This window comes from Typopeltis vanoorti, chromosome 13, assembly GCF_054136105.1.
Source record: "Typopeltis vanoorti isolate ZY-2024b chromosome 13, IOZ_Tvanoo_1.0, whole genome shotgun sequence".
Classification (NCBI taxonomy): domain Eukaryota; kingdom Metazoa; phylum Arthropoda; class Arachnida; order Uropygi; family Thelyphonidae; genus Typopeltis; species Typopeltis vanoorti.
The window spans coordinates 69,084,320-69,102,796 of record NC_143561.1 but is presented as its reverse complement, the minus strand read 5'-3'; the positions used below and the strand labels follow the sequence as shown (position 1 = coordinate 69,102,796).

General features: G+C 35.6%; 1 protein-coding gene across 1 annotated transcript in view; it reads left to right on the top strand.

Moving 5' to 3' along the window:
• LOC150100261 (uncharacterized) overlaps positions 1-18,477 on the top strand; it is a 101,392-nt gene that overhangs the window by 31,816 nt on the left and 51,099 nt on the right. Inside the window, exon 4 of the mRNA XM_090402621.1 lies at positions 1,170-1,430. Within this exon, the coding sequence (XP_090258747.1) occupies positions 1,170-1,430 (261 nt within the window). The remainder of the gene's footprint in view (positions 1-1,169; positions 1,431-18,477) is intronic.

Genomic DNA, 18,477 nt, shown 5'->3' with positions numbered 1-18,477 from the left:
ATATTTTATCACAGACTCACCTGCTTCCCTTGCATTCCACTCCACTCCCATGATGACCACCAGCATTTTCTACTGCTTCCATGTTCTGCTCTTCTTCTGTCATATCTCTTCCTGCCCATCCTGACTTCTCTCCATTTTTCTGTTCAATTTGCATTCTTATCATGGTAATTTTGCATTCCCAATCTCTCATTCTCACCTCTCATGCTATTCTCCATTCATAAGCGCTTGTTCAGTCTCATTTATCTCACTTTTCTGCTCCTTTATTTTTCCATCTTACTTTACTTTCTCTGATTTCTTATTCATGTCTGCATTATGCTTTTTTCAGCAACAGCCTCTCCAGTTGAATCGCACCAAATCATAGAGCAATACAAATGCATAATCACAGAGCAATCTCGTACACTTCTGTTCGCCTGAAATTCATCACAAATTCATCACAAACTGCAGTGCTTTCTCCACATAAGCTCTGCCAATGTACCATTCGTGACTTTTAATACAAAATTGTTAATTTCTCTATAATCACCAGTTATATTTCACCATTGTATAAGGCCAAATCTTGCACAATAATCATATGGATTATTGTGCAAGATTTGGTCAGCAGGTTTTCATGGTGATGAGGATATGTTAGAAAGGGTCCAGAAAAGATTCACAAAGGTGGTCAGTGGTCTTTGGAATGTGGAGTATGAGAAAAGATTGAGAGAATGTAAGTTGCAAAGCCTTGTGAATAAGAAGAAGGGGGGGGGGAATTTGATTGAGACATATAAGTTGTCAGGGGTTGTTATCAGATTGACATGGAAGAGATTTTTCATGGAATGGGAAGGAGGGGGGGGGAACAAGATGTAATTGCTGGAAACTCTATAAGGAGGGTGTGAGCTGAGGAGAAGGTTCTTTGCATGAAGAGTGGTTGGTGAGTGGAATGCATTGCCCGAGTGTGTTGTGAATGTAAACACATTGAATCAGTTTAATGCATGGTTGGATGAGCATTGTGGGCACTAGTTGTACCTCTCACAGTGAGTCTCTGATTCCATGGAGGTCAGATGTTAATAATAATAATATAATGTGGTTGATTATATGAGAGAGTCATATCATTTGAAACTAATAATAACATGAGTACAGTCTGTTTCAAAAATATTTGTTTTAGCTGTATTATTTTCTTTTATTTTTCTACACAGGCTGACCATATGGAAAATGTGATTCATGACTTTACATCTTGGACTGCCACAATGGGCTCACATGAAGAGAAAAAAAAAGAAGAGGATGAAGAAGTTCATCCTGTTATTAAGCCTGATGTGATTAAAAAATTGTTCCATGTTGAATTTGGTATTCCTCAATTGTGTCCTGCTATTCCTGTTTGTATACAGGATGCACGTTTTGATCCTAATCTAAGTGTAGAAGAACGAGAGGAGCAAGCATTGCATAAAGATAAAATGAAGGTGAGTAATAATTAAATGACTGTTTTTTTTTTCAATCACTAATTGTAGCAAAATTTTATAATACTCAGTATGCATAAGAAAATGTAAAACTTATACAAACTGCTAAAAGTTTGTATAAAACTTTTGGCAGTTTTATACAATAAAGTTTTATACAGTACCAATAAAAGCTCTAATTCTTTCATGTTGTACCATCATTTTACAATTGTGGCTTGTGATTTTACATTTCACATGGAGAAAAGATGCAAGGTATAAGAAAAGTCTCATTGACTATATTATTGTTGACAGTGATATTTTCTCGCTAGTGCAAGACACTAGAGTAGGGGTCAGCGAACTGGGGTAAATTACCCCAAGTGGGGTAAAAATGAAATTCTTGGGGGTAATGAGGACTCAATAGACATAAATCAAATTATATAAAAAGCGCGTTCCTTGTTACGACAGAAATTTTTCTCCTGCAACACTGCATCTAGCCAATGTAATATACGTGCTTAGGAGACATCACGCCATGTTGAACTCCAAACAATTTGGTTGCTAAGGCATTGTCAAGTGGCTAAACAGATATTATTTGTCAGTTGTCTATTACCCACCTTAACCTTATTTTTTGACATGTGTTTTTACTTTGTTTAAGTCATTTTAAGTAGTTATTTAATTTAATTTATTTCAATAGTTCTATTTTAAGTGTAAGATTTTCATTTATTAACCATATTTTAGTTTTATGTTAGTTCGATAATTTGATTAATATATTTTCTCCTTGCTCGATTAATTTTTGATGGTCAATAAAATAATTAAATACTGCCTTCATCTTGAGGACATGTGCCACATTTACCAATTAAATTATTGTAAATTTAAATGAACTTTAAAAAACTTAAATACAATCACTGTCTTTTTTCCCCTTCAGATGACATCAACTAGAAAAATAATATACCAGGAAGAGTTCCTCAATTATGGGTTTACACAAATAGAAGACAAAGGAATAATAAAATCACAGTGTGTTGTCTGTTTGAAAGTACTGACTGCAGAATATTTCAAAAAGAGTCAGTTGAAGAAACACTTGGATAATTTGCACCCACATCTGTCTTCCAAACCACGGGAATACTTTGTAAATTTGGAAATGTCTGTCAAAAGACAAAGACTGGACAGCAACTTGAGAGGTACATTTGATCAACGTTCAGCATCAGAGGCTAGCTTTGAAGTGGCCTGGTTGATTGCCCGAAACAAGAAACCATATACTATTGGTGAGGAATTGATTAAACCAGCAGCTTTGAAAATGGCAGAGATTTGTGTGGTCAGAAAGAAACCATGAAACTAAATTCAGTGCCCTTGTCTGCAAAAGTTGTGAAAGAAAGAATTTCTATTTTAGCAGAAAATGTGAGGGAACAAGTTATTTCTTCAATAAAAGAGAGTAAATGCTTTGCTATTCAGCTTGATGAGACTACAGATGTCAGTAGTAATTCGCAGCTGATGGTGTATGTTCGCTACAAAGGTTTACATGCAATTGAAGAGGAATTGTTCTCCTCTTGAGTTGCAATCTCGTGGAATTGATGTCTTCAATAAAGTTAATGAATACTTTAATAACATTAATTTAAAGTGGGAAGACTGCATTGCTGTGTCTGTTGATGGAGCTCCAGCTATGTTGGGTCATGTAAGTGGTTTTTCGGCTTTGGGAGAATTCCGGCTGAGAGAGAATAATCTAAAAATTGAAGTTAACCACTGTATGATCCATCGCCAGGCGCTACTTGTGAAACATCTGGAAGCCGTCATCCATGATGTTATCAAGGTTGTCAATGTTGTCAAAGGACATACACTAAACACTTGACTATTTTGTGAATTATGTAAAGACGGTGAGGATGAATATACAGACCTACTTTATCATACAGAAGTGAGGTGGCTCTCACGTGGAAATGTTCTGAACCTAGTGTGGGCTCTCAAAACTGAACATGAAAACAAAGCAGAGAAATCGATTGGACCACGGAGACAGTATCCAAATTGCTCTGACATCAAAATGCCCCAATTTTGATGTTATTGTATCAAAAATGAAACAACATCATTTCTCCAAAACCTAAAGGGAAAAAGTTTTCAAAGAAATCCTTTTGTTTCATAATGAGGATATTAATTTATTTTATCGCATTTATTTTATACTTTTATATTTATAATTATATTCTCCGTATAAATAGATTCAACAAACCTTTTGAATTTAAATAATCTATGATTTTCTCCCTTTCAAATCAAGGGGGTAACGTCGTATGAACTGTAGACTAAAATACACAAACATTATTCAAGAAAAAATGAAAGAGTTTGAGAACAGGAACCAAAATTCTTGGAGATTCAGTGGAAAGCCATGAAAAAACATTGATTGATTCAGCGTTTTCAGAGCGGCATGTGGTGAGGTTGTCTGCAAGGATAGAAAAATCAGAACTCTGTTGTGGACACAGGAAGTTAAAGTCTCCAATTATAAGTTGCATAGCTTTTTTATTTGTTGTTTCTATACTTCTCTGTAGCATGTTATAGAAATTATACTTTTCTTCCTGGATTGCATCATTCATTGGTGCATATATAACAGTTATTAGTTTCAGTAAGGAAATACCGTGAGTAGACATATTACTAACTATTATAATAACAGAATTAAGGTGCTAAAACCACTAAATATCTGTGTGGATTTTCGACCCATCAGAAAAATATCCATATTCCTAATGTCTCCAAAGGACATGCTCCCACATCTCAGCTATCCAGGTGTCTACCAGATTCCCTGCTTGTGTGGATTATCATATTTCGGACAAACAGGAAGATCTGCTCAGGTCCAGTTAGAAGAACACCAATCGTACATCCAGTACCTTGAACCCGAACAGTCTGGAATTGCAGAATATGCCATCAACACCAGACATAGAGTTAAGTGGAACAAGACAAAAGTCATTCACAAAAGTCGGTTCCTAATGGAACGGCTATACAAAGAAACATGTGAAACATTACTTCACTCCCCTAATCTAAACAGATCCGATGGTCTACGTCTTTCCCCCTTGTGGAAGATAGTACTTTATAAAGCAGCAAATCTTTCCTAACATATAATTTTATACACATATATATATATTTATATATAAAAATAAATAAAAATAAAAATAAATAATAAAAAAATTCTTTTTTTAAATTATTATAATTGAATAATTAAATAATTATTATTTAATAAATAAATAATTATTATTTATTTATTAAATAAATAATAATTATTTATTATTTAATAAATAATTATTATATTATTTATTAAATAATATTTATTATTATTTAATAAATAAATAATTATTATTTAATAATTAAATAACTAAATAATTAAAAAATAATAATAATAATAATTAAATAATAGGAAATTTAACCTTAGCTACTTAGGTGGCGCTTTGTGAATATAACAGTTATTGTTTAATTAGCCTTATACCTGAATAATTTACATGAGTTAATTCTGTTATTATAATAGTTAATAATAGCAGTTATTGTAATGTTCTGCTTGCCAGCTATATACAAAGAAAGTGTTCAAACCAATTCAAACTTATGGATCTGAGAGCTGGGTTAAAAATAAAATACTTGACCAAAGCCTAGAGATCACAGATATAAAGTTCTGAGAAATATTATGGGCATTAACATGTGGCAATATCATATTAAAAATGAGGATATTAGGAAAGAACTTGACATTGTCAGCATCCAGGAATGCGTTAGCAGAGCTAATCTCAGGTGGTATGGTCACGGTCACTTAAACAGAATGGGAAAGGAAGGATTAGCAAAACAAGTGTTCTCTGCCAGGTTGGCAGGAAAAAGACCCAGAGGAAGACCAAGATGTAAGTGGATTGATATAGTAAAAAGTGCCTTAGAAGACAGAAATATAAGATCTGACAATGTTGGAGTCTTGACATGTAACAGATTGATTTGGAGGAAAATTGTAGACAGGAAGTTAGTAATGATGTAAGTTTTTCATGTGGTGGTGCCATATCCTGTACATTCCTTGAGAGTTGAAAGTTTATTTTTCACTTGGTTAGAGTATAATAAAAAAATTAGTTTAATCCTTTATCCAAGTGTGAGCAAACAAAGTTTGCGCCTGAAAGTATCTTCAGGACTGAGGTAAGGTGGTACAACACCAGGTCAACTCGTTGTAAAGGTGGAGAAAGCTACCAACACTCCTATCTCAGTATCTCCTATAATGCAAAACACATCTCCTTGTGGATATGTCTAATGTTATGCATTAAGGGAAGGGCCACTACCCAGACTAGTTTCGACCTTTATTGAGGTAGAATGGGAGTTCATGTCTCTCATCATAGGCCTTTGGAGAATAAAGCATGCTGAGGGTCAGCAAACAGTAAGAGAGGAGAATAATGAAAGATAGAGTAAGATAGTAGGAGGTAAAAGAGGCCTCAGTCAACCTGTTTAGCCTTATATGGCTAATTGGTCTGTGACACATATTCTCAATTTATCTGTTCAAAAAAAAAAGAAAATTTAACCATAAAAATTTTGACTAAAGTTCACTTATAAATTTATCCTTAATAATTTTGTCAGTTATCAATGAAGGAGATCCATTGACCTGTTTTGAAAACAGTATTTTCAGTTAGAACTTTTTTTTTTTTTTTAAATTACATAAAAATTAAAGGACTTAAGGTCCGGTCAGTTGAACTGAAAGGGAACAAAATAAGGAACTTACAGACCTGGTACCACTGGGACTTAGAATGGGGTAGAAGACTGGCCCGGGAGCTGCCGCTCACAAGGAGCAGCACCGCCTCGCAGTAAGCCTTCGCAGCCCGGGTTCTCAGATCTACCCCCCTTATTTGGAGTAAAGGAAACCGTGCCAGCGAAAGCTTTGTGGTGAGGAAGAACAGAGTGGTTGTTGCTTTTCCTAGGGAGAGTTAGGTGGAGTTTTGGAGATACTAAAGAAATATACAGGGCTTGATGCGTCCCTGTATAAGAAAGCATATTTTCGGTGGTTTGCAATATTTGTTCACAAATTTAAAGTCGCCTAGTAGATGTCTCTCTTGCGCAAGAAATTTAGGAAGATAAAAAAATAAACCTTTCCTTATTCCTGCGTACATTAAATTTGCGTCCCGTAACTGGGATTTTTTCCGTACCTTCCAGATGTGATACTTTAAGACGTTAATTAAAAAAATGGCGAATTTTTGGGTCTTGTTGACTGGTGGCGGGAATTGCAGGTGTATGACCTCTTCTAGTGATAGCATCGGGATTCCCAGTGCTGTGCTTAGTCTTTGCCAGACGCGTTGGGCTGGTGGGCAAAAATAAAAGAAATGCTCCACCGTTTCCACACCCCGGCAGACATCACAAAAGGGATCGCACGGACTGGGTACGTACCTAGATTTAACCTGTTTCACCGGGAGCCGCCCATAAGCTATTCACCAGGCCAGATCCCGATGAAAAGGCTGTCCCCAGCTATTCTTGATGTTTTTAAAGAGAATTTCATTGTTTGTCCCGAGGTTTGGTGTATCACGCCTGGAGAGTTGGAAGAAATCCCAGTATACTGCTTTGGGTTTGTGTGTGAGGATTTCTGTTCCTTTGTCTCTAAGTACTGTGGTGTTTTTGAGGTCTCTTGATTGAGGTCTCTTCAGTGGGAGCCAGGCCCAGGTGGAGATACCAGGCAGAAGCATTTGCAGGTCATCTCTACCTATAGGATTTGCCAAATGGTGTGCCACCCTTTTTTAATAAATTACTCTGGATTTAGAGAAAGATGTTGAAAGTTTATTTTTCACTTGGTTAGAGTATAATAAAAAAATTAGTTTTTTCTCCACCTTTACAACGAGTTTCCCTGGTGTTGTACCACCTTACCCCAGTCCTGAAGATACTTTCAGGCGCAAACTTTGTTTGCTCACACTTGGATAAAGGATTAAACTAATTTTTTTATTATATTCCTTGAGAGTACATGTCAGGAATTTGATGATAATGATGATGATAAAGGATCTCAAGGAAATTCTTTATAGCAAATCTCGCATGAAACAAACGATTCCTTTGGTCTTGCTGAGTCATTATTATTATTATTATTATTATTATGCAACACCTCCAGGGAGTACAAAGACTCATCAAGGGAGGGCACCCCACTCCATCACTCAATCCACCAACTACAACAAACTGCAACTACCATCATTATCATCATCTACACCAACACCATCTACTGCCCATCATCACCACTAGTATTTACACAGACAATCACAAACATCCATGCCCACAGCGGGATTCAAACCCACAGCTTTGGGATGGAGAGGCAGATACGCTGACCACTCGGCTAACCAGGCCGGCATTATATTGAGAGTTGACTTGTTTTCAGTCCAGTAAGATGTCTTCTTTTCTTTCTGTTTAATACAGTTAGCAGCATTAAACAGCACTACCTCCTGCAGCAAATAAACACAATTTATAGTTCCAATTCAATAAGGTTGTAAGATGGAAACTATAAATTAGTTTGGCCGGCCGAGTAGATAGCGTATTTGCTCTCCAACCAAAAGGCTGCAGGTTCGAATCCCGCTGTGAGTATGGGTGTTTGTGATTGTCTGTGGAAATACTAGTGGTGGTGGTTGACGGTAGATGGTGTTGGTGTAGTTGCGGTCAGTTGGTAGATCAGCGGTGGAAACAGTTGTAGAGCAGGTGCCCTCCTTTGATGAGCCTTTGGACTCCCTGGAGGTGTTGTGTAATAATAATAATAATAAATTATAGACTAGGTCAGTATATCAGGAATAGTGGTTAAAGTGTTAGACAAGCTAATTAAGGCCAGAATTTAGGAATGGATGAATAGAAATATGATATAATATACTATGAGCGGGAATGGAGGGGGGGGCAGCACAACTTTGTGAAGGTTAGGTCTTGTCTTTGTAATTGAGTCACTTTCCATAATAAAGTGACAATTCAGTTGAATAAAGGAAATGGCAAAACTATGATTCTGCTAGACTTTGCAAAGGCATTTATCAGGATACTGTGAAAGTTTATTACATAAACAAAGATGGGTATACGAGGGTGTGTGCTGAAAAGTTGTGATAATCACCATGAAAGAATTTTGGTTTATTTATTTATTTATCTATCATATGGAAATCTACATACGGCTATAAAAGTACATGTACATAAATCAGCAGAAATATATAACAGATAAATAAAAAATGTAGATGACAAACAATTAAAGTAAAACATGGACAGCTACACTTTCAACAGACAAAGCACTTATAAATTAAGATCAAGTTCTCTGATCCTGTCTATAATAGGCGGTGTCGCCTCCAGGAAGTCGCTTCTTCGTATATGTGCAAAGACCACTCAGTGGAAATATGATGGATTGATTGGTTTGAGTGTCCACAGCCACACTCCAGTGGGGGAATTTTCTCCCACTTGTACAGAAAGCTTGCACATCGTCCATGGCCGGTACAAATCCTATTCAGTGTTATCCATGTCTTTCAGCTCAATTCCATACCAGGGATATTGAGGCAGCACCTATAAAACCTTTAATCAAATTTCGAGTTAGGCATTAGTATTTATGCTCCACACTCATTTCCAATGATCTTTGATATTATAGTTAGTCATTCTCAGATGTTTAGCTTCACGAAGAGGAGGAGGACCTTCTTGATTTCAGTCTGTTAAGCTGTAGTTCTGATATGTCATTATGTATAGGCAATTCAGTATATTTGAGTATTTTGTCATATTCTCATAATAGAGCTTCACATCTTCGTAGATTTGGTAGTATTATGTTACTCAGCATTGGAAGCCAATAAACAGGGATTGTTTTTGTGGTTCCAGATATAAGTCGCATTGTGGTTAAGCTGACAGTCAATTATTTTAGTATGGCAGCTATTGAGCCAGACTGGAGCACAGTACTCCCTACTGAAAAAACCAGGCTGAGTGCAGATGTTCATAATGGGTTTGCTGCTGCACCCCAAGAAGTGCCACATAATTTCTGAATGATGTTATTTCTGGTTCTTCTTTTACCAGCTGTGTTTTCAGCATGTTTCTTGTATAAAAGAAAAGAATTGAGGTCGAACAATGTAACTTGCACATTATTCTACATATTCTCCAGAAAGTGTTATACACTTGTTACAGCACTGCTACATCATTTGCAATCCTCTGAGAAAAAAGTCTTTCCCTTCTTGCACAAACCACTCCTCAGCTGCAGATATGATTATATCATCTGTGGTAAATTTTGTTCCTTTCAAGTGTTTCTTGAAATTTGAAAATAGGAAATAATCAGATAGGGCCAGGTATGACAAATAGGGTGGGTGAGGCAGACATTGAAAGCCCAAGTTGTGTATTGTCTGTTGGGTTTCATGCACAGTATGAGCAGGTGCATTATCCTGCAAAAGCAACACACCTCTGCTCAGTTTCCCATGACATTTTTCTTTCAGTACCTCCTTCAATTCCTTCAGAACTGTTGAGTAAACTGCTGCTGTAATAGTTTCACCTTATTTGAAATACTTGAGAAGGATTACACCATCCATATATCAAAAGACAATGCCTGAAACCTTCCCTGCTGACTTTTGCATTTGGAGAACCTTTGTGTCTCCACTGCATTGTTTGTTGTTTGATCTCTGTAATATTTTGATACAGTAATGATACATAGTGATGAAGCCATGTTTCATCATCAGTCACAATATGAGCCAAAAAAATTGCACCTGATTTCTCAAAATGACCCCCAAATCTCTTGAGATAACAGCAATGTTCTCTCTTTTGGTCAGCATTCAAACATTTGTGGGCCTGATTAGCTGAGAGCTTCTGCACATCCTGATGTTGGTGGATAATGACTCTAACTCATTTCCTGGATATTCCCAGAGTCCCAACTCATGGTATGCTCGGTATCGATGTGTTCAAGTGTTATCGCCGTGGAAGGTCTTCCTGATCTGAGGCATCTGTTGTCTCAGGATGCCCAGTTTTAAACTTGGTCACCCATCTAGCAACTATTGGATATGCTGGGACACAGTCCCCTAAAGTGTCACAAAGTTTGGTGAATCTCAGTTCTGGCGAATTTCTTCAAAACCTCTTACATGTCTTCTTATATATCCTAAAAAAAAGAACAGATTATTACAATTTGATGAAAAATGGGGTTAAAGGGTTTTAAGATATGTTCTTGTGGTTATATCAGTTGGTTTAATATAATTTTTGTTATGGGTGTTTATCAGAACTTTAACCCCCCCCCTTCCATAATGCTGGAGACAGATAAGAGGAGGAATGACAGACAGATAAATAGACATCAAAGAGATGTATATATGATGGAGCAGAATTGAGGAGAAGGCAAGTGACCTGTGGTGTACCTGCTTCTGTATAATTTCTGTAATGACAATGAGAATGATTTCAGGAAAAAGAAGTAGGGTGGGTGACATGGAAGAGATTTTTCATAGAATGGGAGAAGGGCTGGTAGAACAAGAGGCCATTGCTGGAAACTATATAAGGAGTGTGTGCACATAGGAGTGAGGAGTAGGTTCTTTGCATGGAGAGTGGTTGGTGAGTGGAACACATTACCTGAGTGTGTTGTGAATGCAGACATATTGAATCAGTTTAAACTACAGTTGGATGAACATTGTGTGCAATAGTATGTACCACCCACAATGAGTTCTTTGACTTCATAGAGGTCAGATATTACTACTAATAATAATATAGCAATTCCCCGATTAATGCACCTAATTCTTTCTTTAACCCTTTAACTGCTAATTTTATATTCTACTGACATTGTCCCATGTGCTGAATTAATTTTGCAAAAAATTTATAAATAAAATCAATTAAAATTCTTACTGAAGTAAGAAGTTCGGACAGCATCATATATTCTTGATATACACTTGTTCACTCACAAAAATGGCAATAATAGCATTTTATAAAATTTGCATAATCAAGGGGTGTCCACTTGATTATGCAAATTACACACATTAATTTATGTAGAAATTAATCAAAATATATAAAGAGCATATGATTACATATGATCAGTTGCACCAGTTCAAATATTTCTCTTTAGATGTCATACAAGGACAGAAACCCAAGTCAAATAAACTTCAACTGGTTGGCAATAGATTGAGGAACCTATCCGCGAAGTTTGAATATCTTATGATGATTCTTTCCATACTAAAAAATTGTCTGAATATGGGAGGCACGCTAACTGTACATATATGGGCTCAGCAAAGCAGGCGTGTATTTCCGATTCCTTAATAATACGTTCTCAGCAGTTAAAGGGTTAAAATGGGCATATTAATCGAAAACACACTAATCAAATATAATAAACTATGGGGTAAAGTATATTTCATTCTTAAAATTTCTTTTTTGACCCTTAATTTTTTTTAATAAAAGAATTAGGGTATGTCTCAGGGCCTAGTTAAAGGAAAACCATGAAGCTGAAAGACAATAAAACATATTCAGGATATAAATTTATTATTCTACTTCTTAACAAAAAATTGAACTAACATAGTTTGGTTGGCATTCTGTTTCTTTTTTTCATAGAACTGAAGGTAATTTGTGGCCACCTCCTTATCTGCACTTGTAGGCTATTTCTCTTTTTGAAATGCTCAACCCAGCACTAGCATGGAATTATTCTTCTTTTCCATCACCGATAGCCCTTTCTTTCAATTGCAAAGTGACTTAATGCTTTCGATTTAATAAGGTCAGTGCTTAGAGGAATCCATTTTTGATTACAGTGTTATCCATATAGAAAGAAGTCTCTCTAATTCAATCATAATGATTGAATTAGAGAGACTTATAATACTTTGATTTTGAGTGGTCTGCATGCATGATGAACCTGAAGCAGCCTTACCCTTTTTCTTTGTATTCAGCAGCTTTGCTTAAAATTCCACTTATAGTTTCACTCATTTTGTATTCTTGTTCTATTTTTGCTCTGCTAACCTTATTCATTTTTGTTTATTATTTCAAGTTTTTCTTCCAATGAGATTACTTTTCGAATCTTTTTCACACTTTCACTTTTTTGGTCACTAAGTCTTTTACTCATGATTAAAGGTTAGGAAAATCCTTTAATATAAAAAAAGTAAGGAAAACCCCATGTGGGGCCACCTGTAACTCCCATCAGCCACATCCCCTGGCAGCGGATTGGGGAATTATTATTATTATTATCATCATTATTATTATTATTATTATTATTATTTCAGGCAACTCCAAGGAGTCAACAGACTCATCGAGGGAGACCCTAACATCATGTCAAGAACAACTATTCGACATTCACACAGTATCTATCATACCTTGCCTTGAACTCATTCATGGTCATAGCACCCACAACAGATTCTGGCAGCTTATTCCACTCATTTACCACTATCCAAGTAAAAAACCTAGCTCTAACACCCCTGTTAACCACATTCTTGCCCAGCTTCCATGTATGGCCCCCTAGTCCTCCCACCACCAGTCCTATTCTGAAAAATATCTTCTGGATTAATCTTATAGAAACCCTTCAGTAATTTGAATGTCTCAATCATATCACCCCTTTTCTGCCTATCAACCAATTTTTGCAACCCAATCTTCAATCTGTTCTCATAAGGTTCATTCCACAGACCTGCCATCATCTTGGTCACTCGTCTCTGGATCCTCTCCACCTCCTCCCCATCAAGAAGAAACCCTGGCGCCCATATCTGGGCACAGTAGTCCAGATGGCGGTCTTATCAGGGCTCGATATAGAGGAAGAACAATAACTTGTTTATCTTTGCTTGTTAAAGTATCTTTCAGTAACCAAGTGATTTGATGAGCTAATTTAGTCACTTTTGCAATGTGCCCCCTAAACTTCAACTCCCTATCCACCAACACTCCCAAATCCCTGGCCTCATCAATCTCCTGGGGTACAGTTCCACCTCCCATGGACCAATAGGATAGCATTTTTTCATAGGCCAGTCTGGGGCCTCATGGTGGCAGCCCCACCACCAAACTCAGGTACTGAAGGCTAATCCCTACACACCTTAAAATTTCACACATTAAAGGAAATAATAAAGAGATAACTGAGCTGCCTAAATGGTTAATGACAAATCTAGGAAAAAGGTACACGAGATATGGAACATGGAACGTTAAACGTCTACATGGAAAAGAAAACGAATTAATAGATGAATTTAAAAAATTGAGATTGAATCCCCCTAGCAGTTCACAGAAACATGAAAGAAAGGTCAAGGTTGCCAGAAAATGAAAGATGGAAATCCAAGGGTAAAGCCATGGGAATGGAGAAAACAAGGGGTGGCATGTATAATTAAACCAGATCTCGAAGGATATTTTACTAAATGGAAACTAATTAATGAAAGGTTATTGACACTATAGATTTTAAATCAGATAACCAAGTATTCACTGTAATTGTTGCATATGGTCCAAATGATAATGCTAATAAAGAAATTAAAGATGAATTCTTCGAACTCTTACAAAAAACAATAGACGTTCAAGGGCATATTATACTACTAGGAGACCTTAATGGCTGGTTAGGAAATAAAGTAGATGAGGAAACAAAACAAGTGTTGGGGTCACAAGGAGAAATATCCAGGAATAATAATGGAAAAAGAATAATAAATCTTTGCCTTATAAATAATTTAGTAATAATGAATACTATGTTCAAGCATAAAGAAGTCCATAAGTTTACCAGGGAAGAGCCCAGCAGAAATGAAAAATCTATAATTGACTACACCATCATAAGCAGATCTTATTGGAAGTATATAAAAAAACACAAGTCTATAGAGGTCCTGAAATAGGCAGTGGCCACTACTTATTAGTATTGGAAACGATCCATAAAACAAAAGTTGAAAAATGTAGAAAAAGTAGCATGGGAAATAAACATTAAGATAAAGAACTATAAACTAAAGAAAGAAGAAATTGCCATTGCATATAAAAGTAAAATAGAAGAATGATGAAAGAAGTAGAAAAAGAGATATATGAAGACCAAGACGTAGAAAGCCTATGGTACAGGTTCAAAACTCTTCTTCTAGAGACAAGAAAAGAAATTTGTGGTATATCAATAAATGATAAACAGAAGAAACATAAAACACCCTGGTGGACTGAAGAAATTAAAAAGAAAAAGCAATTGTGGAAGAGATACATAGCATCAAAGTTGCAGGTTGATAGAGAACTATGCAACAACCAAAGAATTAAAGTTAAAACCTTAGTGAAAGAAGAGAAAAGAAAATGCTGGGAAGATTTTGGACATACTTTAGAACAAAATTTTAAAGGAAATCAAAACTCTTCTATAATATTTTAAGAAGAATGAGGTCAGAGAAAGAATGGCCGATAAAGTTTATCAAAATGGATGGAAAGTTACTCACAAATCCTAAAGACATCCTGGAAAGGTGGAAACAGTACTACCAGGAATTATTGGAAGATACAGGACATGGAAAAAATAGAACCCTGAGAGCAAGACATGCAAGCAAAATAGAAGATCAAAGAGAGGAAATTCAGGAAAATTAACTTAGCAGCAATAAGTAAAATAAAACTGGGCAAATCAGCAGGCCATGACCAAATAACACCAAAATGGTAAAGAATTTAGGATAGAAAGCCATAAAATTTCTTTTACATCTATTCAATGTTGTATGGAAAAAGAAAATTATTCCTAAAGACTAGGAAGTAGCAATAATAATCTCTATATTTAAGAAAGGGGATAACCATAAATGTGAATACCATAGAGGGATTTTGCTTTTAAACATTCCAGGAAAATTGTATGTCTCTATTTTAGATCAGAGACTCAGGAACCAAGTAGAGGATATACTGAAAGAAATGCAATATGGTTTTCGAGGAAACAGAAGTACACAGTATCTTATTTTGTCTTAGACAAATATCAGAGAAAACATTGGAATATGAAAAAGAACTGCAGGCATGTTTTATAGATTTCGAAAAGGCCTTTGATTGAGTTCCCAGAAATTTAATAAATCCAAACATTAAAGAAAAACAAGGTACAAGATAACTTAATAGCTTCCATACAAAGCTTGTACAAAAAAAAAAAAATAATAAAAATTATGTAAGAACCTGTAATAATAGATCAAAAGAATTTGTTTCAAATTCTTTTGATCTTCTGATTGTAGGAGTGAGGCAAGGCTGTATCCTCAGCCCCATTCTTTTCATTATAGTAATGGATGAAATTTTAAAGGCATGTCAAACAAAAACAAAAAAAAGTTCCACCTAGGATACAGGAAACTGAAAGAAACCAGGATTTCACACATGGCTTTTGCGGATGATGTAGTGATTCTAGCAAATACAGCTGAAGATTTGAAGTATTACGTAACATTTGGTATAACGAAACAAAGAAAAGGAATATGATCATAAATACAAATAAAACAAAAACAATTATCATATCTAGAAACCAATCAAAATACATAATAAAAATAGAGAATCATGAACTGGAACAAGTTCACTTCTTTAAATACTTGGGATAATATGTACAAGAAGATGGTAGACTAGACACAGAAATTAACTGTGTTTCTGTGTTTGTACCAACATTAACATACAGTTTCAAGTCTTGGTGCTTATCAACAGGAAACACAAATAAACTACAAACAATTGAAATGAAATATCTTAAGAAAGTGGTGCAAAAAACAAGATTAGACTGAATAAGAAATCAAACCATAAGAGACGATCTTCAAGTTGCACCTCTGAACCAATTCAAAACACAAGCTCAAATGAGGTGGTTTGGACATCTTTTTCGAATGGAAGAAGGAAGAATAGCAAAAACTATATATGAAAGCCAGAAAATAGGAACAAATAGAGCAAGAAACATAGGCAGGCGCAGGAAAGGTTCCGGTTAATTTTCTTCTTTTCCAATTGGAAAAGAAGAAAATTAACTAGAAAGAAGCAAAAGAACAAGCCTTGGACAGGAGGCAAGGCATGGAAATCTCTTTAGCAAAATCTTGACTCTTTAAAAGCACAAGAGATCATAGACGAAGAAGAAGTAAAGAAAACAATTACAAAGGAGACACAAGATATGATCATCAAAATGCTATGTAATTAATTAACAGACGGCATAAATTTTGGCAGTAAATTTGGAACATAGTGCACATGGAAATCAGTAACTAAATGATTTAATCCTGGTGAGTGATTTTTTAAAATAGTCATAAAAATTTTTAAAATCTGTAGCATTTATTTTTAAGATGTATACATTCACACTAATTGCGTTTGGAAAAAAAAAAAATGAAGCACTAATTGAAAACACATTAATCGAGGGATTGCTATAATAATAATATCTATTTGTTTGCTGAGCACTGATGTGGATTATTTTGCACAGGTTTGGCCATCTGATTTTCATAGTGATGAGAATATATTGGAAAGGGTTCAGAGAAAATCAGGTGATAGATGGTCTTTGGGATGTGGGATATGAAGACAGATTAAGGGAATGCTGTTTACAAAGCCTTGTGAATAGGAGCAAGAGAGGAGATATGATTGAGACATTTGAGTGGTAAAGGGTTGTCACCAGATCAGTGTGGAAGAAAATTTTCAATTAATGGGAGGGGGGGGTAGCACAAGGGCACATCCCTGGATGCTGTATAAGGAGGGTGTGAGCAGGGACATAAGGCACAGGTTCTTCACTTGGAGAGTGGTTGGTAAGTGGAATACGTTGCTTGACATCATGGTGAATGCAGATATATTGAATGAGTTTAAAGCATGGTTTGATGGGGCTTTTTGTGTACCTCTCATGGTGTGCCTTTTGATTCCATGGAGGTCTACTGTTAATAATAATAATAATAATAATAATAATAATAATAATAATAATAATAATAATGCCTAACTTGAGACAACTGCAGCAACTAAAGATGATGTAGTGATCTCTTCAGGATGATTTGAATACATTGACACTGTGAGTAAAAGATACTGGTTACAACTCAATTATGCAAAATGCAAAATTATGCATTTTGGGCTTAACATATTACAGTTATGTATTACATCGATGAGGCTAGGTATTTATTTGGTGCTAGTAATGGAATTAGCACCAAAAGAACTGATGGAACTTGCTCCTCACTTCTCTGAGGAGCAGATTCTTTCCATTGATAGCCTCTTGTTCTATCCCACCTCTCCCATTCTATGAAAAACCTCCTCCATATCAATTGGAGAACAGATCTGGAAGAAATACTTGATATGGAAGATAGAAGAGACAAAGAGTCACCCCCCCCCCCTGGAAGTTGGGTAAGAATGTTTAGGGACAAGAATTAGATTTTTTGCTTGGGAGCAGTAAACTGGGAGGACAACATGCTAGATTTTCATTAATAGGTAAAATACAGATATATCCCATTTTGTATTACCTCAGCAAATAATATCTTGCTGTAATGTATTGGTCAGAATTCTTTTTAGTGATGTTTTCTGTCAGCTGACTGACAAGCTCATGTTGTGTGCAATACTAGAGAATTAACAGGAACTTTACATCCTTACACTACGCATGTTCTTTAGTTATTGTTTAAGTCAGCTATTGTTTAAAAAACTTGAATTCATGGCACCTAGTGAAGCAAATGTGAAATCAAATTAAAGGCAATAAGTTTAGAAACAAAAATGGACATAATTAATAGAGTTGAAAGTGGTGAAAGATAAAATGAATTGACCAAAAAAGACAGGATCGCCATTTTCAGTTTGTGATGTCACAGCAGTTGTGAACCAAACAAAGAAGATAAAGGAATTGGTTGAAACAGTAGCGGTGTTACCATAAATAAAAAACAAAAATCGTGTTCAGAAAGCATTATAGAGAAAAACAGAGATGTAAAGTGTTTGGATTGATGATATGTGCAGTATCATCTTATGCCAGTCAAATAACAGTTCATAACAAAGCATTAAATTTGTTTAACTTTTAAATGGAACAACAGAAAGAGGTGACCGATGAAAATTTCATGGCTTCCCATTGGTGGTTCAAGAAATTTAAAAACATTCAAAAATTCACACCTTCTCCATAACAGGCAAGGCAACTAGTGGTTATGACAAGCAGCAACCGATTTTCCTGGGTATATAAAAATCATAATTGAGCTCATTTTGCAAGCAGCAAGAAAGAAGAGTACTTAATTTCATGGCAGGGAAGGATCATTTAACAGTGTTGTGCAGAAATTCATCTAGAGGTTTGAAACTCACACAAAGGCATGTTTATGACGTGTATACAACACAGGCTATGAAAAGTTTCTCCATATCA